Source organism: Passer montanus, unplaced genomic scaffold, assembly GCF_014805655.1.
Source record: "Passer montanus isolate IOZ18808 unplaced genomic scaffold, ASM1480565v1 scaffold54, whole genome shotgun sequence".
NCBI lineage: Eukaryota > Metazoa > Chordata > Aves > Passeriformes > Passeridae > Passer > Passer montanus.
This window is the reverse complement of record NW_024370374.1, coordinates 2,058,902-2,081,272: the sequence shown is the minus strand read 5'-3', so window position 1 is coordinate 2,081,272 and position 22,371 is coordinate 2,058,902. Positions and strand designations below refer to the sequence as shown.

General features: G+C 43.1%; 1 protein-coding gene across 2 annotated transcripts in view; it reads left to right on the top strand.

Annotated features, from left to right (window-relative positions):
• The first annotated feature begins 17,449 nt into the window (after window positions 1-17,449).
• Window positions 17,450-22,371, top strand: part of GALNT18 (polypeptide N-acetylgalactosaminyltransferase 18) — a 211,073-nt gene continuing 206,151 nt past the window's right edge. The window contains exons 1-2 of one of the 2 annotated variants that reach the window (XM_039725019.1): window positions 17,450-17,690; window positions 17,835-18,100. In XM_039725019.1, the coding sequence (XP_039580953.1) occupies window positions 17,866-18,100 (235 nt within the window). In that variant the 5' untranslated portion in view covers window positions 17,450-17,690; window positions 17,835-17,865. The remainder of the gene's footprint in view (window positions 17,691-17,834; window positions 18,101-22,371) is intronic. The other variant, XM_039725018.1, reaches the window with a different exon arrangement.

Here is a 22,371-nt window from a genome sequence, read left to right as displayed (position 1 = left end):
CTCCTTTTAGTTCTTTAAGATGGACATGGATTATGTGATGTCTTATGTCTTGATTTAAGTTATTTATTAAATCTGGCTTAAAGTTTGAAAGTAAATGTTTCAGTTCTTTTCTAAAAGTTGGGCTTTGAGCTACAGGAAAGTGTGGGAGTTCTTCGCCTTTCTGACCATGTTGCTTACTTTCGTTTTTAAAAGCATGACATATTTATTGTGGTTTCAAAAAGTCTCATTAATATCCTACAGGGTAGTGAACAGACTCTCAGATTATTTTTTTCTAAATTAGTCCACAGTCTTTCTTTTTTACCGGAAGTATATATGTTTTTTTGATTGGTTTCTTTTTATTTCACTCTAAGAATGTCAAGAATTTAGAATTAACTCAGCATTAGAAGTACCACATCATTAGAATGAACTCTAAGTTACAACAGTAATCAAATAATGTATAGGTTTTTTTCCTTTAAATAAAAGTGCTTTTTTTCCACAAAAAGAGCCTTTCTGTGCAACAGCTTGGAGAGAAGGGGAAACATATTTAGGTTTTAGGCAAAGGCTTTAAACTCAGGTTAGAGACTAATGCTTTTCATCTTTGTTGAAAGGAAACAAATTAGTATTTTTCAAAGAGTTATTAATTTTATTTGTGTTGATGTTGCCCAAAGGTAATGTTTTTTACGGAAATAATGTGATTATTTTTAGTCATGTTTGTATCTCTACATTTAAAAAAACCCAAACATTATTTGTATAAATTGGTATCTTTATGGTAGACATGAATTAGCTTGAAATATTTTTTGCACCCTATTGTACAATCATTCTCTAGCCTTTGACCAACAATTGATGTTTTGTCTCTCTGTGATGGAGATAAAATTTGAATCTGTGAACTAATGGAAGTTATTTGCTGCACATACCCTCACTGCAGCAAAAAAACCTTTTCTTGCTGCTGGATTGGTGTGTGCCGCCTCATTTAAACAAAACAAAATAATGCAGCACTGCTGGATTGTAGAGCTATTCCTGGGCTCTTTTACCAGACACAGTGAAGTGGAAAACACACTTTAATGAAGGAAGCTGGTCGTGCTTTACTTTTACTCCTCCTTTTGTGTTTGTCACAGCCATTAAGTTAGTTTGCTTTAAGAAAATAACAAAAACAACAAACACCTCCCCCCCAAATCAAGGGAAGTTATTTCCTGCAACTCTCAATAACAAAGAAAGGAAAAAAAAAGTCCAGAAGGACTGGCTCACTTTTTAGAGCAAAATTCTTAGGGGCTTGGCATTTATTTCTTTGAAGGTTTAGGGACATTGAATTTTTCTGTTCAGGCCCTGTAAAAAGAACCTTGAAATGGAACTTTCATTATGGTACATGATATCAGTTTGACTTTTCTGAAAAATAGAAGAAATCTAAGTTGCTAGGACAGTAAGGGAATCATTGCCTATTTCATGAGTTCTTCTCTTTGCCACAAACCGGCCGTAAAACATGTACCCAAACATATGTCCCATTTCAAACCACCAAACTCACCTTATTGCTGTGTGCCATTTAATTATCAGAATGTGTCAGAGTGCACTTACAAGCATGAAAACTTCTACTGATAGAAATGGTTAATGATGAGCTTGTTCAGAGTTTGCATAGCAGAAACAGGAGGTCCTGTTTAATGAACATCCCAATGGAAATAACTCCCAAATTATGCCTGCCTGTTTTTCCTATAATCAAAAACTGCAACTGGAATTAATTAGTACTGCTCTTAACAGCTAGCAGTGTGTTCTGCAGCCTGGCATTGTTGAGCTCTGCAGATATTTCACAGAAATATTATTTGACGGATGAGTCATCCTCAGAACACAGCATTGTAATGAAATTATGCTTGGCATGTGATAGATAAATCTAAGTTAAAACTGGTAGAAATTGCTTGAGCTGCAGGAAGAATTACATTGAAACATGTTTGGGGTTTTTTCCCCCCCAAGTCTTTTACAGCAAGAAGCAAAATAAATAAATATCACCAGGAAATAAACATCGAAACACGTTTGGGGTTTTTTCCCCAAGTCTTTTACAGCAAGAAGCAAAATAAATAAATATCACCAGGAAATAAACATCAGATTAGATGCGTCTCTTTAGTCCTACCTGTGGTCCTTCCTTCCCCTTAAGCAGAAACCAAAGCATAGAGTTGTGTGTTGTGCCACAGGTGAACACTTAATACTAAATGTATAATTTTCATTGTACCTTGTTTTTTCCCTTTGCTTACAGGTTGTTTCCCTATCTTTTCCCAAAAACCTCCACCTTCAGTCTACCCTTTCCTCTTTCAATTTCACTGCAAAAAGTTACAATGTTGTTTTTATGGGTTGCTTACTATACAAATCAGTATGTGAATCCTGGTTCTGCGCCATTTTTTCCTGGGAGACTCGAGCTGAGAAGTCCCGATGCAGGAGGAGGACCTGCCGGAAATTGACATCAATTCTCAGAGTTAAAAACTTTGTTTCTGAAACATTTGCAGCAGAACCTGCTAATGCCCTGGTGAAAAATACAGAAGCTTGTTAAGGCAGGCCCTGCAGGGGAAAGTGTGAGGTTGCTGTAAATAACATGAGCCTTGGGCAGAAGTTCTGTTGCTAAAATAATTGTATTATTTACAATCTACAGAGAAACAGTGTCTGCTGTGATTTCCACACTTTACAGTCTATATTGCACATTTTTATAAACAATTAGGTAGAAACAACATCCAAGTAATATTTAGTGAAATTTGTGTTTAGCACAGTGCTGTTCATAGATGTCAGACTGCAGTTGCCTGAAGATGTATGTCAGGTACATTGTCCTGTTGATGGCTGAAGATTTCATCTCTTCTAGTCTGAATGTTTTTAGCAAGAGGCCAGTGGAATGTAATCCTATAGAGGAAATTATCTAACAAAACCAAGGCCATAAAACTGGGTAGGTGAAAATGATCAACTGAGATGTTCTGAAGGAGAGGCATGGTAGAGTTTAAACAGATTGTGCCTTACTCTTAAGCCTGTGCGGTCTTGTAACTTTTCTGAACTATGTAGGTTCAATGGGATAAACTAGGACTTTTTAATATCTTTTATTAATGAAATTTCCACAGTAAAGCCATCCTGCAGTTGACTTTACCATTTAAACATGTGGAGTTCAGTATTTCAATAACAGCAAGAATTCCAAAAGTTTTCTTGAGCTCACACATTCTATTCTAGACTCCAGGACACAGTCATGTTTTTAAGGAAGTTTTCTGTGGGGCAGAAGAGACTGTTCCAGCAATTATAAAGCAAATAGCATAAAGAACAGGAAGATAAAATGAAATATCTACATAGGGCAATTCAGCTGCATGCTTTTTTTAGATGGTCTTGAAGTTTTGCTGCCTGGTGGTTATTATTCTGTGAGTGAACATGCTCTGTGTTGAACTTAGGGAAATAGAAATTCATACCCTTTCCTGTCTTCAACTGTATATAAGTAGGTGATTTTATTAAAAAAAAAAAAGGAAAAAAAAATATAGTTTTTTAGTGTGCAGGCCACTTGAGACAAAAAAAGGAATAAGCAATTTGGTATTTTTCTGGCATCCAGTATTGAAATTGGCAATGAACAAACGGATAGCAGTAATGACCATGTAAGTCCTGTTTATTCTTGACTAGAAAATACAATACAAGGAAGGGTGAAACCACTTGAGCAAATTAAAAAAAAAGTTCTCCTTTGCAGTCCTCTTGTCCAAAAAAGTCTCAGCATTTTTAGAATCTTGTCATGTGATCATTAGAGTGAAAGCTGTGGCTTAGTGAATTGTTGGGTACCTGTGAAAAATGCATTTTGTAGCTTTTCTTTGGCCTAAAGAAGCTCTGGATTGTGTGTATGTGTGTTGTGATGATAAAAATTCAAGCTCTAAATTAAGCGGTAAATAATGTTGCAGCTGGAGCCTAGACCTGGCTGTGTGTGAAGCCAGTTCCTAGACTGGAAATCTTCCAAATGATGTAACAGCATCTTGTTTCTAACTCCTTAGTGCTTGATTTGTTCTGCACAAGACCAAAAAGCTAGAGCGCACCACAAAAAAAAATAAACTGAAGGACAAACTAATCACTTTTTTTGGAGAAAAAGGTCTTTCTAATGTCCAACCAAAAGATCTTTTGGCACACCTTAACGCCCTTTGCTTTGCACCTGCTATCCCATGTCCTTGCCCACCTTGAAGAAGTGTGGCTCACCGCAGAACAGTATGTGCATGTTACTCCCATGTACACCATAGGTCACCAGGTTCTTTCATGAGGAAAGTGTCTGGTTGTTGTAGAGAGGCAAAATGAACTTTAAACACAGCTGATGGCTTTGAAAAGAAGCAGTGCCTATTTATTACAACTAAGCACATCAGGAGGCCCCAAGGTAAGCTTAGGGGCTGTGCACCAAGCCCCAGGTGACTGTAACAGCACTGTGTAACAAGGCATTTCTTCACACACAAGGCACCATCCAAAGACCCCGAGTCATCTGTGCCTAAGCTTTTAAAAGCTGCTTGGGGTTACTCGATTGGTGTGCTCTGGATCCTCTTGCCGATTGGTTCTTTCCTTGGTCACTGATAGGTCCATAACATGGTGAAGTTCTGCCAAATAATTTTGGAATACAGCAATCTCATTGGGTGGCTCTCTCTCCAATCCTAGCTCGCGTTGCTGTCCTCACCTGATGGTGTGACGGTTCTAGAAGATTCTTACTATTGCACTTGTTTACTACCTACCCCTTCTCTATCTACTATCTCTATTAATATTTGAATAACCTTGTATGTAACACATCAACGTATTGCATTCATTATGTAACAACTCATCATATTCATTAACAATGTAGTATAATTCATTACAATTATCAACTCATAATAAATCCGGCCTGGAATGTGAATTCCTTTCTAGCATGCTTGCAACTGCATGGGATGGGAGATTTAAAAATATTTAATATTTTGGGATTTCTTTCTGGTGAATACAAGGTGTTATTTTTAAATGATCTCAGTCAATTTTTTGAAGCTTATGCTTTGAGATGTTCTCCTCAGCAGCTGTAAAACCTGGAGTTCCACCCGCTTCAAGACATTCCCAGAAATTTGTGACTTCCAAATTCGGCGATCTCCATTTGCTGGTACCGCATTTGCTTTGGAAGAAAATCTTGGCTCTCATCCAATGCTTCCTCGGAGGGCTTTCTTTTCTCTTCCTCTGAGAACATCTATAAGCAGGTCTCCTTGTTTTCTAAACCAAAGCAAAGTCTTCTGGAAGTAGCAGTATGTGGATGAATGAGTGCTGGTGTGGAGCTCCCGTGCAAACCCATGCATCGCTGCATCCCGTCTTGTGTGGAACAGCAAAAGACCACGGCAATGTATGGGAAGCCTGAGCTTTATTGAACTTTAAGACTCTTCAAACTACAACTAACAGCGGACCCATTTGCCTAACTACGACTAACTACTAGGACCCCATTGTCTAAAACCCATCACCTTTCTTAAACTTGAAACACTACAACTTCTAAGAAAACCCTTTCCTAAGAACGACAGCTAAAACTGAGGGGCTTTAGCAGAGCTATGGTCAGGAACGTCCCAGTGCCTGCTGTGGGCACTGGTCATGCATTCCCTCCCACGTGCCGCTAACCCAGAGCGGGGCTGGGGCCTGAGAGACACCTTTGAGGGGAGAAGTAGACTCTCCTCCTCTTCCAAAGGCCACATCTCCTTTGGCTCCTCTCTCTGGGCGGAGCCGTGTGCGCAGAGCGCTGCTGCAGACACAGCTCCATCAGGGCCCGGTTGTCCCTGTGCAGCCGCAGCAGCCGCCGGCAGCAGCAGCAGCGGTGCCGGCAGCAATTGCCTGCAGAGGCTGAGGGTCTGCGGCGCTTCTCCTGCAAAGGCACAGAACAAGGAGGGCAGGGCGTGAGCCCCGTGGCTCTGGCTGCGGCCTCTGCAGGAGAGATGCGCGCCTGGCCGGGCCGGCCCGGGCAGAGGCTGCCGGAACCAGAGGTGCGTCCTGGGCTCCCCGGGGCTCAGTGTGGGCCCCGTTGCTGCCCCGGGGCTGAGCCCCCTGTGCCTCGGGGCCTTGGCCACAGGGCTGGGCAGGGGGCCCAGGAGCCCCAGGGCCTGCCCGGCCTTGCTGCCCCGTGCAGGCTCTCAGGCCTGGCCCGACACCCCCTTGGCCCAAGGCGCTGGGGGCTGCTGGCCCCACGTGGCCGAGTCCGTTGCTCACCTGTCCCCAGCGTCTCCTGAGCCTCCTGCCAGCCAGCGTGCCAGGAACACGGCACTCAGCAGCGTGTTCAGGGCTGAGCAGGCGCAGCAGAGCAGCTGCAGGCCATCCCAGGGGCTGGGCTCTGGGCCCGTCAGCTGCTGCTCCAGCTCCTCGGGAAGGACAGCGTCCCCCTCGAGACGGCTGGAAGGGTCGAGTCTTCCAGCCAGGAGCAGGAGCGTGGGGAAGCCTCGGCTGGCCATGCTGCTGCTGTGGCACCAGCTGCCGCCTCTGCACACGCTGGGCACGTCGCAGCCACACCAGTTCAGCCCGCGCTCTGGCCTCGGCCTCGGGCCCGCCGAGAGTTGCCGGCCGCCGCGCTGGGCCCAAAGGCTGTGATGTCACAAAAGCACCCCATCCCTGGGCTTGCAGGAGCCTTCTGAGGGCACAGATCCCAGCCTGGGGCCCATGCCCAGCACGGCGCCTGGAGCAGAGCACTGAGTGCCTGGCCCAGTCTTGCCTTGAGCACCTCCCCTGACATGGGTGGCCTATTCCAAAATCTAATCTCTCTTTATGGAGAAAAAGGTCTTCCTAATGTCCAACCAAAATATCCCCGGGCCCACCTTAACCACCTTTGCTTTGCACCTGCTCTCCCGTGTCCTTGCCCACCTTGAAGAAGTGTGGCACTGACGTGCCGGCAGCAGAGGAGGCCGTGCCAAGGAGTGCTGCTCAACCTTTCGGACAGTCAGAGGGGCTCCTCTCCTCATCCTTTCTATCTGTCCATTAAAGAAGAAAGCAGCAGCTCAGGAAAGACCTGCTGGTTCATGTCTCACAGAGTTGGTACAAGGGGAACGGTCAAGTAATAGAGCGGGAAAAGGACTGAGGCTGGAAAGTAGAAGTTGATTTGTTCTGGAAGTGCTTTCCAGGAAGCCCAGCCTGCGCTTTGAAGATGCACTCATAGCAGCACACCAAGACACGTCTGGGCAGGGACTGCTGTGGCCGCAGGACAGTCTGCAGGCCCCCTCCTGTCCTAGAGCCCTCAAAGCAGAGGAGAATGGCACTGAAAGCAGACAGAACTTGTCTCTGAAAGTTACTCTTAAGAGGGGCCTGCCCGCAATAGGAACTCTATTGCTGCTGCTCTTTAAGTCTGCACTTGCACACCTTTCGGCAGCTATGTGATGGGAGGGGTGTGCATGGTTTATTCTGCTGAAGAGCGGAGTGCGTGAGTATCCCAGGGAAGAAATTACAAGGAGTGTGAGAGTTGCACCGCAGAACAGTATGTGCATGTTACTCTCATGTACACCATAGGGCACCAGGTTCTTTCATGAGGAAAGGGTCTGGTTGTTGTAAAGAGGCAAAATGAACTTTAAACACAGCTGATGGCTTTGAAAAGAAGCAGTGCCTATTTATTACAACTAAGCACATCAGGAGGCCCCAAGGTAAGCTTAGGGGCTGTGCACCAAGCCACAGGTGACTGTAACAGCACTGTGTAACGAGGCATTTCTTCACACACAAGGCACCATCCAAAGACCCCGAGTCATCTGTGCCTAGGCTTTTAAAAGCTGCTTGGGGTTACTCGATTGGTGTGCTCTGGATCCTCTTGCCGATTGGTTCTTTCCTTGGTCACTGATAGGTCCATAAAATGGTGCAGTTCTGACCAATAATTTTGGAATACAGCAATCTCATTGGGTGGCTCTCTCTCCAATCCTAGCTCGCGTTGCTGTCCTCACCTGATGGTGTGACGGTTCTAGAAGATTCTTACTATTGCACTTGTTTACTACCTACCCCTTCTCTATCTACTATCTCTATTAATATTTGAATAACCTTATATGTAACACATTAACTTATTGCATTCATTATATAACAACATATCATATGCATTAACAATGTAGTATAATTCATTGCAATTATCAACTCATAATAACTCGGCTTAGGAATGTGAATTCCTTTCTAGCATGCTTGCAACTGCATGGGATGGGAGATTTAAAAATATTTAATATTTTGGGATTTCTTTCTGGTGAATACAAGGTGTTATTTTTAAATTATCTCAGTCAATTTTTTGAAGCTTATGCTTTGAGATGTTCTCCTCAGCAGCTGTAAAACCTGGAGTTCCACCCGCTTCAAGACATTGTAGTCAAAAGTCTTGGCTTGCAAGACCCTTCTGATGTAACAGAGCCCAGCCTGGGGCCCATGCCCCGCATGGCAAGGCACTTCGAGGCCAGGGCTGCTGTGGCAGCAGGACAATCGGCAGGCCCCCTCCTGTCCTGGAGCCCTCAAAGCGGATGAGAATGGCACTGAAAGCAGACAGAACTTAGACAGATCAGTAGTTTTGGGCCAAGATGTAGGAATTTTTGCTTAGTGAAGTGTAGGCCTGCCTGAATCTACCCAGTAATGGCAGTGATGTTCCCAGTGCTTGTGCATCAAATGCTGGAGCAAATGTTGCTGGCACAGGAGGACACCTGAGCTGGACAGAGAACCCAGTGGGAGAGATAGAGCTGCCCAAGCCTGGGGCTGTATGGAGGACATTCCATGTTTGTGGCACTGAGGCAGGATGGAGCAGGCTGTGGGGCTCTGGGAAACTGCATGTAGAGAGGCTGAAGGCACTCGGTCTGTTCTGCTAGAGGAGAGGAAACTGAGGGGAGACCGCATTGTACGTGTACATTTTTCTTAAAATCTGCAGCAACTTGAGGCCAAACTAATTCCACAAACCCATGAGGTGAAGGGGTCTAGTCACTTGACCTTGGCTGGATGCCAGGTGCCAACAAAGACACTCTGTCATTCCCTTTTCCAATGGGACAGATGAGAGAATAAGACGAAGGACAAGCAGCAGGGTGAGATAAGGCAGTTTTGTTAGAGAAAGAAAGCAATTAGCAAGAAGCTGTGCGTGCATGAACTAATGAAAAAAAGGTCAATCTTCCCATTGGCAGCGATGTTTGGACCCTTCCCAGTAAGCAGTGCCCCAGCATGTGTAATGGTTTCTCTGGGAGGCAAAGGCTGAGGAATCATGAATGCCCCCTCTTCCTCTTCTCTCTCATAGGTTATATATCTGAGCTGAAATCATAGGATATGGAATATCCCTTTGGCTAAATTGGGTCAGCGCTGTTCGGCAGTAGCCAAAACACTGGTCTGTCATCAATACCTGTCCAGCTACTAATGCAAAGCACAGCACTGGGAGGGCTGTGAGCTTTATCTCAGTCAGAGCCAGTCCAAGGGGTTATATAAACCTGAATTGTCAGTATTAGAAGACCATTCCCTGTGCAGTTCATCAGAGCAATTCTGCAGTACAGGGCACAGGTGTTTTGTTAGACATTGTGGAGCAGTGTGATATATTCCAGGCCAAACCAAATAAAGACTTCAATCTCCTCTCATATTATGAGAGCTGTTAAAATACCAAACTGGACTGGAAGTTTTCTTGCTGTGGAGTCAGTTTTGTTTAAAAATGGCACATGGGCTTTCTTTTGTGTTTCAGGATGGTGGTAGTGGTTGTGGATTTTATGCAGTGAACAGTTCAGAGAAAAGATAGCTTCTGTATGTCACCAAATCCTTTAAAAACCAACCAAACAAAAACACATCCAAAGCCTTTTCATCTACCTAAGAAAAATAATTAATTACTAAAATACTCTAGGTATTTCAAGGTGAATTGTTCGTTTGCTTAATCTGTGGCTGCAGTATCTGACAAAAAGTGTCATACAGAAAATCATTCCAGCAGTCTCAAATTGTAGAAACTCATGTTTCAGCTAAATTACATTACAAATTTACATTTGGATGTAAATTTGGCAAAAGAACATTAACAGAGGCTTTTGTGCATTTACTCTAACCACTGGCTGAGGGACAGCTGGCCAAATCTCATCTTTAAAATTATTTGGATAATTTTGATTGGTAAATGGAAGAGTTAAATCAATTGATTTCATCAGCACTGTCCTTCAATGGTGTCTGTCCTACCTTACATTAAACCAGTAAAGCAGAATTATACAGCTTTTTATAATTTCTGGTTGACAATAAACTGACAATAAACTGAACCTATGGAAGTAATTAATTCTTTCTAACCATCAATTTGAATTGAAAAGGACAATTACTTTTATGTTCCATTTTCTCTGATCTCTGTTTTGAATTTACAGTCACTTTCTAATCCTCAGTAGTGGTTTCATTAACTCTCTTTACTCTGGCATAATGCTCTTGAATACTTCAGTGTCAATTCTTCTGAAACACTATGAAGATCCAAGCCTTTAGAAAAGAAAGAATTTGGAAGAAATAATCACCCCCTGTCTTGCAAGAATGGGAGGAAAAGGAGTATTGAAAATTCTTAGGCTTCTTTTAAGGAATTTCTGTCTAGAAAATTAATTATCTAATGAGCAATTGAAGGAAGTCACTTTCCACCTATTTATGGATTTTTTTAATACATCAGAGAACATGGATAATGATGACAGTTGATGCTGGATTTAATTGGTACTTGGGCTGCAAAGCCTTCCTAGGAGTTTGTTCTCCATTATGCTTAAGAAGAAGCTCCATTCATGCATTAAAAACTGATTAAGACAGAAACGACAAAGAATAAGAAGAAATCATCAGTTTCCAAAGAGAAGACAGTAATGAGCAGGAGAGGTTGGGATCTGCATTGTTCAGGATACGTAGATGTGATCAGACAAGCATGTAAATAGTGAGGGTACCATAGCCTTAGTAACTTCTAAAGCCAGCTGAAAAAGGTGGGAGAAGCCATGACCCTGAATGACAAGTTGATGAAACAGCAAAATTACAAAAATTAATTGAAGTATGGAGTTCCGGTCATGTGAGAAGGGGCTGCATATATGAGACTCACATTGACCAAGAGGCATCTAAGAAAGGGTTCTGTGATAGGCCTGCATAATATGTTCATGTTTCTTTGGAATATGAGAAAATACCAGTTCAGAACTTTGTGAATTTGTGATTGCTTGCACAGCTAGTGTAAGCAATCACTTGCAACCACTGACGCAGCCTTTAAGCCATTAAATTTGTTGAAGCTTTTCCAGGCAAAGCCTGGCAAGAGGACTATACTTGTCCCTCAATATTCAGAGTCTGATGGTACTTAGAAATAGGATATTTGGCTGCCTCAGTTCTTGTTTGACGTAGTACAATGATTTGTGTTTCTATAGTTAAAGACAGAAATAAAACAGCATTGAGGAATTGTATGAGAAAGCCAAGATTTCTAGATGGCAAAAATTATTTTGCATTTACTGGTTTGGTTTTTTTTTTTTTTTAATCTGAATATAGAAAGATTCAGAAATTGAGTGGGCTGCAATCTCTGGAGATCTGTTTCAGTTGTTTCCAAAGTTTAACACCCCAAAATGAAGAGACTTAAAGTTGCTTAGGGACCAGGTTGTCATTGGAGGTGTAGGGTGTAGACATATGACAGCTTTGAAGAGAACGGAACATAATGCTTCGCTGAGAAACTGTAGACATGCCACTCACAAAGGACCATATGTTGCATCTTTTACTCCTGCTGGTGAATTGCTGGTCACACATGAGTCACTTGAGATGGATTAACTGATAATTTTGAGGCAAAAAAACAGTAGAGTGTAATGCTGCCTGAAAAAAATAAATCACACCAGCGTAAAAAACTAGTTAATACTGCAGCATAGCCGAGATCAATTACAGTATGAAGTGATTTTTGATGGTTTTGATAGAAAAACATTTTGGAAAGACAAATGGACAAGATAAACTTGGCAAACACTGAGAATGGAAAATGCCACCTTAAAACAGAAAATACAGACATAAATTTTAGAGCAGCAGTATCAGGGACATGGAAAATGCATTCTAAGCCATGAATCTGGTGATGGAGAAGACAACACACACCCATGTCCCTAGCTCTTGGTGTTTTCTCATTGCTTAATGTGCAGTGGGAGCTCAGTCCAGAAGGTAGGACACAGTTCAGTTTTCCCCTTGAAACAGTGTCAGCACTGTCTTGTTTCTGTATCTTCTGTTATGTTAATTTTTTTCCTTTCAGTGCTCAGTGCATGGTTTTGAAATGATGCAGCCCATGGCTTGGACAGGTGCACTCTTGGCTGGGTTAAGAATTATCTGGACAGCCAGGTCCAGAGAGTGCCGGTGCGTGGTGCCACATCCAGCTGAGGACAGTCACCAGTGGGGTTCCCCAGGGCTCAATGTTGGGGTCAGTCCTGTTTAATATTTTTATTGATGATCTACTCATGAGCATTGAGGGCTCCCTCAGTAAATTTGTGGATGACACTAAATTGAGGGGGAGTGTTGATCTGCTGGAGGGAGGAAGGCCCTGCAGAGGGATCTGGACGGGCTGGAGGGATGTCCTGAGGCCAATGGTGTGAGATTCAACAAGTCCAAGCACCAGGTCCCGTCCTTGGATCACAACAACCCCATGCACTGCTACAGGCTGGGGGAGAAGGGCTGAGAAGAGCCCAGTGGAAAAGGACCTGGGGGTGCTGGTCAGGAACTGCTGAAAATGAGCCAGAGTGTGCCCAGGTGGAGAGTGACACCCTGGTCTGTATCAGCAGTAGTGTGGCCAGCAGGGGCAGGGCAGTGGCTGTCCCCCTGCACTGGGCACCGGTGAGGCCACACCTCCAGTGCTGTGTCCAGTTCTGGGTCCCTCAGTTCCACAAGGACATTGAGGGGCTGGAGTGGATCCAGAGAAGGGAAATGGAGCTGGGAGGGTCTGGAGGGTAAAAGCCCTGTCAGAAGCAGTTGAGGGAGCTGGGAGTGTTCAGCCTGGAGAAAAGGAGGCTCAGGGAGACCTCACCACTCTCTAGAATGCCTGACAGGAGGCTGGAGCCAGGTGGGGATCGGCCTCTCCTCCCAGGCAGCCAGTGACAGGATGAGAGGACACGGCCTCAAGCTGCACCAGGGGAGGTTCAGGTTGGACAGCAGCAGGAATTTCTTCACAGAAGGGATTGTTAAGCATTGGAAAGGCTTGCTCAGGGACATGATGGAATCCTTTTCCCTGCAGCTGTTCAAGAAAGAGCTGGACATCGCACTTGGTGCTATGGCCAAGTGGACATGGAGCTGTTCAAAGGCTGGAATGGACAATCTCGGAGGTATTTTCCAACCTCAGTGCTCCTGTGACTTATGGTTGTTTGTTATGTGAATGCCATTGCATGTCTCTGTGCTCAACACTAATTCACTCTCCTTGGGAGACTGCAGTGGCCATGTGGAGCTGAGTTTCACTGCAGTCGGTGCTTTGCTGAGCAGTCTTTGCAAAGCAATGAAAAATAAGGAGTCCTGTGTGACCTAAATGAACTGCTGATTATTAAAAATGTTACAAAGGGTGATGTGTAACAGAACTAGTGTAAATGTAAATGTGGTGATTTTTAAATGAGGAATGGAAAAGGTGACAGGAAATAATAGTAAAGGGACAGAGCAGATATGGACCCAAAGAAGGCAAGAGAGAGACAAAGAAAAAATGTCAGAGGAGTAAGAATGATGAGAATGTGTCCCAGCATAACAAGGAAAAGTAGTTTTTGTTTTTCTCTTGTCTTTCTTCATCTTACTTTTCATTCATTCAGCTTTTTTCCTAATTTTTTCCTTTCTTGTTTTTTTTTTTTTTGCACTCAGTTCCTATTCATTATATTACAACATCCACTTACCAAATCCCTTACTCCAAAACCCAGCTCCAGAAAATGCAAAGGCATCTTTGCAATTCCTGCATATGTCTTTTTATGGTTTAATAGAAGTTTAAGATAGGTTTAAAATTAGTGTTAGTGATGACTAGGGACAATAGATTCCAGAGATCATCAGATCACTTCCTTGGGGACTGAACACCTGGCCTTTACCTTCAAAATAGAGAAAGCTGCCTTTCTGAGGAGCTAAACCCCCAGTTTTATATTTTTAATTGTGGGTAATCTCTGCTTGAGATGTACAGGTCTTGATTTGTGTGTGCAGGCTCAGACATCAGAGCTTCTAAAAAAATTACCTTCTCAGAGTAATTCAGAATTTCCTAAATTTATTTAGTCATCTCTCTCCACAATGAAAAATGCTGTGTTGCTTAGTGTGTCTTTGGAATTTTTTATCACCTTTCTAAACAAAAGATGTGATAATCATGGGTGAGAGGGAAGAAATAATAGAAGAAAATCTCCTCAGACTAGATAATAATGAAGATTGTATCTCCACAAACTAATAGGATTTCGGCTAAGAATCTGAATAGAATGTGATAAAAATAAAGTTTAAAAGTTAAGCTTTTCCACTGATTTCTAACGAGGTGTAAGAAACTTGTTCTTATAAAATGGATTAAGTATTTTTGGTTGTGATGTTTCAAGCACCATCTTACATGTAAAAATGTTTTATCTTGCATCAAGATGCTGCAATAAAAATACAGTTCTTAAACATTTCACTTCCATGAACTGTAATGATAAGTAAGAAATACTAACTGAATTACCTGTAGGTCACTTTACAGCTGCCACTTATCTTGCATTATTTACTAGATTGTGAGGTAAATATTTCCTAAGCACTGTTTGAAATAGTGCCCTATTACAGCAGTGTAGTTGGGGGAAATCTGCATTAAAGCCTGTAATACATACCTGTTTTAAGAAATGCGAAATAATTATGTGAAATAATTTGCATGGCATGACATAGCACAGCAGTATCAGGACAAGGATAAAATCAAGACACATATTTTAATAACCTGCGCAGTAGATTGTACTGCCTCAAGCTTAAATACCTGAAGCAGAAAACACCACTTTCATTTAAGTGAAAATATTTCATAGACTTTGTGTTCTCCTATAATTTAAATGTTCAAAAAAGAAACATTTCAAGGTTTTACCACCTAATTTTCTCCCTGACTATAATGTGAGGCTGGCAGCATTTCTATTCTCCTATTGTTCCTTTTCCTGTTTTTGTTCCCATTAAATTATTAAAGTGGACTGCTTATGTATTTATGTAATGTGTCACACTAAGGGGTCTCATCTGGATTGTAATACTAAACAATAAATCAAAATTATAAAACCAACCAATTTCTAAATGGCATACACTTAGATACCTCCAACTTTGTATAAACCCATAAAAGAAGACTTTTAAAGAGACCTCACTAGAATATTATTACCAGAGGCATGAAAGCAAGTGGGTTTTTTTCGTGGTTTTATTTTTTTTTTGTATCAAAGCATCTGGAGGTCTTGCTATGAAGTCAGTTCTAAGAGTAGCTTCAGCAAAATCAAGGCTTAAGTTAAGAGACAGGAGTGCAGCTTTGGCAGTAGGAGAATGTGGTTATAAATGAAAACATATTTTAAACATGATCAGAGAGCTGATGGGAACAAAAGGCTAATGATCTATTAATAGTTACTGTAGGTTAATCAATTATCTGCTGTTATAAGCGACCTATTAAGGCTGTGAGACACATTATCCATCTTTTTCCAAATGCTTGTATCACTTATGGATGTGCTTACAGTCATTAGTAACAAGTACAGTTCATATTTGTTTATAAAAGCAGTTAGTGATAAGTTTTTTATACATTTCCATCGTAATTATGACTTATTAATGCTTGTTACTCATCCCTTACCTGGACTGATTTCTGATAAATTGTGCTTTAAACTGAGAAGTCCCAGGCTAAGTCCTGGATTCTGCCTAAATTGCTGAAGAATTTGTAGTTTGTGACTGCAGGCAGGGTTTACAAAGATTAAAGGAAGTCTAGGTAACACTATTATTAAAGGCTTCAGCCATAGCACTCAGTTGCTACTAGAAGCAAAGCTGTAACACTGAAGTGTTACACAAAGATAGGAAATAGGAAAATAAATGATGGTGTAGACAAACATTTATTGCAGACCAGGTGAATTAACTGACTTACAGGGTGGAACTGTTCTAATATATTCTGTCAGTGTTTTGTCTTTTACAAAGCTTGAACTTGTTCATTGACGGCTCTGTCCAGTAAACTTCCCTGTATTACTGAAAATATTTTTTCTTAAAATGTAAATATTGTTTTCTCATTCAAATACCTTGTGCTATATATTCTAATTTCTAAGGGAGTTCTCTTGGGCTCATCTCTTCTAGTATTACCACAGGGGAAGTACTTTTAAACTGGCCAAAATTTCAGTTAGTTTCCAGAAGGGCTCAGAAGACTGAGCGGGCAGTTTGTTTTTTCAGCTTTTTTGGCAGAGTCGACTGCAGCTTCTGTTGGTGTTGGTTTGTATGTGTCTGTGTACTTTTCATTTTTACTGTTTCTATGGAGTACCAACTGATGGAAAGGAAGAATTCATTCTGCCTTTTGGCAGGACAGTTGCCTGCCTTCTCTCTTCAACACTGGGTCTTGCTTGCAATTAATTAAAAAATAACAACCCGAAGATCTAGGACAAATCATCTGCTTCTGCTTCTCTTAAGATGTTGCTATGTACATTGGAGATGTTGGAGGGTTTGAACACTCACATGTTTATGCTTCAGAGCAGTAAGCACCAGGGCAAACCAGTTCTGGAGCATGACTACAGAGTGCAGTCAATCCACAACATTTGATACTCTTGCTTTCATTGGATAAGTATTTAAAATAATTTTAGAATGTTAATTAACACATGCCTCACTGTTTCTAATACTGGATATGCTGGTTACATTTCTGTCTTGAAACTATCAAAAGAAAATGATCTCATACAGTACAAAAGTCCCTATTTAATAGGAATGGAAAAGATTCATCATGTGCCTTCTCTCAAATCCGTGAGATTTCATATTGAGAGGAATTTGCCTTTTTAATGTGTTTTCAAAAATAATGTAAAATGTGAGCTGAAGAGAGGAAAGCAGCGCGGGTATGCTGAACTAAATTGTGAGTTACTGCTCCTGGCCCTGATACTGAACTAATTCTGGATGTTCTCGGATGGAGCGTATCCCTATGGAGGTGGGGGAGGCGATGAACGGCTGGATACGGGGCTCGCCGCTGCGGATGCGAGCAACCATTCGGTATTCCCAGCCCAACCTCAGCGGGGAGCGGGCACGCCAAGAGGCTCAAAGCCGAACACAACGCAGTGGTGGGTGGTCGCTGGGAGCCCGGAGCTCCGCTGAGCCCAAGGCACGTCTCCGGTTTCACCCCTCGGGCAAATGGACGCCTCTGGGTGCGAGCGGCGGCACCGCTGCTCTCGCAGCCCCGCCGCGCAGCGCACGGCACCGGCGGCTGCCGCCTCTGTTTTTCCAGGCTGGAAATCCTTCGCAGCCAGCCCCGGGCACGGCAGGGAGGGAGGCGGGCAGGGAGGGAGGCGCCCGGCCGGCCCCGGCGCCGCTGGGTGCGGAGCGAGGAGCAGGTGGGTCCCGCCGCGTCCCCGCCCCGCGCCCCCGCGCCGCGCCGCTGCCATTGGAGCCGGGCGCTGTCAGTCCCGGGCGAGCCCCGCTCCCCGGCAGCCTGCTCCCAGCGCCGGGGCTCCGCCGAGGCCGGTCGCGATGGGAAGCGGCGTCGGGGGGAACAAAGTTTGCCAGGCTCGGGCGCTGGGCTGCCCGCGTCCGTGATGCCCGGGGCGGGGGGCGGTGCCTGAGGGCAGCGGGCGGCTGGCACGCCTCGCTGTCTGCTGTCGGCACTGCCATCGCAAACTTTCAGCGATTTTCATGTGCTCACAGCCAGGATTCTAATTCTCAGCCCTCCCCGCCCCCACTTCTCCTTCTAGGTAGGCGACAAGTATTTTTTATTCTGTGGATTAGAGAACTTTTTGCATGGAAATTTACTGACTTCCGAGTGGTCTCCGTTTCGGGGAAAGGGGGAGAAAAGGATTTGTATTCATCGCAGCTTATTTTTGTTTTCTGGATCACAGGATTTGTGGAGCTATATGGAGGGATCTCAGGATGGTGTGCACCAGGAAAACCAAAACTTTAGTGTCCACTTGCGTGATTTTGAGTGGAATGACTAACATCGTCTGCCTGCTGTACGTGGGCTGGGTCACCAACTACATTGCCAGTGTTTATGTGAAAGTGCAGGAGCCGATCTCAGAAAAAAAGTTAGAGGAAGACAAAGGGGACACTTTAAGGATTATAGAAAGGCTGGACCATTTGGAAAATGTCATCAAGCAGCACATCCAAGGTACCACCCCAGCCCCGCTTGCTCGCCCTCCTCTCCCCTCTCCGCCCGCCGTGTGCAGCTCCATCCCCTCCCGCAGTGTGTGTGCTGTGTGTGTGTCTGTCGTGTCTGTCGCGTCTGTCGCGATCGGCGGAGCCACGGCAGCCCGGAAGAGCCGGGGCTGCGCGGAGCGTGCGGCATCGCCGGAGGAGCCCTCCCGGAGCCCGGCCGGGGGCCTGCGGGAGCCGCCCCCGCCCGCGGGGCTCGGCCTGGGGCTGCAGCGAGCCTCAGCTCCCTGCCTTGCATTCCCCGAGTCCGCGGGGAGGGCTCGGACCTGCTTCCCATCTTGCTGCTTTTTTTCTTCTTCTTTTTTTTTTTTTAATTCCTATTTGTTATTTTTTCAAAAATTGTTTGCTGCTAGTGGAATTCTTGTTCTCCTCCGCCTTTAAGCCTGACTCTGCTAATCCGTGCTGAGTCTCTGTGTTCTTTGGGATGATGAAGGTTTTCCCTTAGTGCCGCTGTAGTGCCGGGAGTCTCTTGGGATTGTAACTGGGGAGATCTCTCTTTATGTAATGCCTTTTAATTTGATCGCCTTTTAATGGGTGCCCTGGGAGAAGGGTTGAAGTGGGGAGGCACTGGGAGAGAATATGATAATTTCCTGTGAGTTTGGGATTTTTCATGACTTATGCTTTACTGAGGGATCTTTAGTGTCTTCCTTTACACTTTTATCATCTCCATGGCATCATACCATCACTCTCTCAGCCTGCCAAGTGAAGTGGATGGTAAGGAGGCTTGGGGGTAGGTGAGAACCTGTACAAAATCTAGAGGAACCATCTTTCTCTACTTCTGCATAACCTCCACCAAATACTCAAACCCCAGTTCTAGTCTCTCCTAAACCTGAAGAAGAAGAGTAGACCATGTGATAAAGGATACCTATCACCAGTGCAAAAAAAATCTTGCTCACTTCCAAGCAGCTTGACCAACTGGTCTTCTGGGAATATGAAGCAAATGGAGCGAGCAGGTTAGGTAGCCCCATATGTAGCCCTACCTAGGTAGCCCCGTACTGACAAGCTTCCTTGCTTGTCAATATACATAACTTTGTAGTGCTATTGAAGCCCAGCAACTTTGCTCTGACTTGTGTTAATATCTTTCTAAATATGGTGTATCATCATTCATTTTGTAATGAGTATATGCACTCATTTCTCAGGTAGTCTTGTCATCTTGCTCAAAGGAGTAAAATGCTGCTTTTTGTATTTTTTGCCCCTTTCTTCTCTGGAGAATGGGTTATAGCAGCTTCTTCAAGTTTTAAGTTCTATCATACAGTCCTTAAGTTGTTCTTGATTCCTGAAATGGATTTTTAAAAGCAAATGTATTCTTGTCTGTGTGCCAGTGGAGTGCACTGTGGAAGCATATATGAAGGCAGGGATTTTCCAAAAGGCTCTGGCTAAGAGTGAGATACACAAAGTTAATCTACTTCCCTTATGAGGCTGGAGCATAACTCCTTCAGGCTTGTTGGTGTGAAACTCAAATAGCCTTGTTTATTTTCAAGGAAACGAACAAACTGTTTTCAAGGAAACTAACCATATTGATGCTAACCATGGATTAGAGCATAACCCTTTTTTTTGGTGACTATCCATAGTCCACACCAGATGTTTTTTTCCTCAAATAATGCTTCTTTTGAAGTTGAAGAGGGTCTTTCCTTTGGTCACTAGTTCTTAGAGTAGTAGAGAAAGGTTCACTTAAATCAGGGGAGAGTATAGCATGGATTAGAGCATAACCTTTTTTTTTTGGTGACTATCCATAATCCACACCAGATGTTTTTTTCCTCAAATAGTGCTTCTTTTGAAGTTGAAGAGGGTCTTTCAAAATTAACTAAGTGAACAGTTTGGTGGTAAGTACTAAAATATTAGGGCATTAAAATAAAAGCCTTACAAGCTTCTCATGGCTTTTTGAAAGTACTTAGTCTTTAAGATAAATGCATAAAATAAAAATCACAGATCCTTAACTTAAAGTGGATTTTCTGTAATTTTATTTGCCAAATAGTTATAACTGGGGTTCTCACAGGAATTCCTGTGGCAGATACTGCAGAATAGGGTGTTACTTTAATCAGATTTTGTTTAGAACTGTGAGATACTGTGAATTCTAGGTGATGGTGCAAAACTCACTGAAGTTATTGAAAGAAATATCCCAAGCTTCACTGGGTTTGAGTTGAACTTGAAGGCCAGCTTTAAGAAATTATATGTTTGAGAGTTGTTGCCAGAAATTGAGTAAACCAGCTACTGTAATGGTTCTAGACATGGTTATAAGGGTTATCAGTAGTTTGCTATTAAACTTTTCCTTGGACCACTTTTTTGTGTTGGACAGAGGTCTCAATAGCTCAGATGTTCTGCAATTCTGAGCAGGAATGAAGTTAGCACAGGTAATAGAATTACATTCCATAGGATATCCTGCAAATGCCAGAGAGTTTTAGCTGCATTTTACACACGGGGTTACGCTAATATTTAATTTTAATTTGCTTTCTGATTGTTTGATTAGATGCCATCTGGGAATTCCTTTAGCATATAAATTGCAATCTTGTAATACTTTATCAAGTGTCCTGGAAACGAGAAGAAATAAGATATGCCTTCATATAAAACCCTTTTTAAAGTATGTATTTTAAAAAGACATTTTCATGTCATGAAAAGTATCAGATTGAAAAGAGATTTCCAGATAAGAGAGGTTCAGAAGGAAACCAAGCTGGTATGCCTTGTGTTTGGAAAGAACAGTATGGACAGGGAAATCCCAGGCCACAGAAAGAAGAAACTTGTGGAGCTAAAGCTCGATGCTGAAACTTGATCTCACTGAAACCTGGGAATCCTGAGTTCCTGGCTTGTGGCCAGACACGGCTCACAAGATGGTTTTGGTCAAGTGACTTCACCTTTTTGCAGTGATAGTGAGACCTGCAGGATTTTCTGTGGCGGTGTGTTGTGGGATTGTGTTGTTAATTACATCTGAATGCTCCACAACCAGTACCAAGGAGATTCTCCCCCCCCACCCCAGCCCAGATCTTCAGTAGGAGGCATATGCTCCATGCTAGCAGGCGGCCCACTGAGGGAAACTTTGAGTTCCCACCTCCTTTGGAGGTTGCAAACAGGATGGTGTCCTTGTCGAGATTAATTGTGTGTATGTGTTTACGTGTTTGAAAGAAGCTGAGTAAAGGACCAGATGGGTAGCTTGGTGCAAAATGCAGCCCTCTTCATGCCTGACAGAGGTGTGTGGCACACGGACTGTGTAGTAGCACTAAGCTTTATTCCCAGAAAGTATACTTTAGAAGGCTGAGGTTAACAAGTGTTAAATGGGGTAGAAAAACTGTGTTCTGTGAGTTCACAAACACCAAAGTGGTTAAAGGAACTCCAGACACTCTCAGGTTATTAAAATCAATATGAGAGTGCTTCAGACAGATCACAACATATCCTTCATCTTAATAATGCATCATGCATTGGCTCTGACACCAAAAACTCGCCCGAAGTCGTATGTGCAGCTGGAAGATCAGGGGAGTGGGCAGGCTGCTCTTAATCTGATACTTAGTTTGTATCAGTGACAAAGTGAAAAACATAAGCCAGAAGGGAGAAATGTGTTGTTTTCTGCAGCCTCACTTTAGGCCATCATAGTTCATAGTTTAATTTTCCTTGGAAAAACTAAACTATTATTAAAACCATATCACTCAAAACACCACTGCACATCATCCTGCCTGTCTTATTACTCAATGTCATTTTAGTATTTTTCAGCCTTCCTAGTTTAAATTAGCTGATGTTTTTGTTGCGACATTATCTTGAAAGATTATAGACTGTGAAGTCTATGACATGAACTTGCTTCCTTGCCCTCACCCATTCTTCCTCCCAATCCCTTGGACCTAAACAGATTTACTTAACAGTTACAGTTCATTTCTGGACTAGCTGAATTTTTTAGTTAAGGTTAATGGATGGTTACTGAGACATCTGTGTCCTAGTAGGACTTTGGTCCTCCATCCTTGCAAGCTGCTGCATCTGTTATCAGTGGAATATCAGGCACTGTGTGGACTTGGGAAAATTTGTAAGACAAGAGCTGTTTACATTATCTTTCATTCTGCTGCTTAGAATGATTTGCTGTGTGGATTTTCTTGAGCTAATATTAGCTATCCCACAGTTGGATATCTGATCACCGTCTGTGGTCAGCTGGGCGAGGGAGAGGTCTCCAGAGTGTGATTTGCTCAGTCCCCGTGTCAGGTGTGAGGGTGAAATGATTTGCTCTCAGAAACGGAATATTTTGAGCTTGGG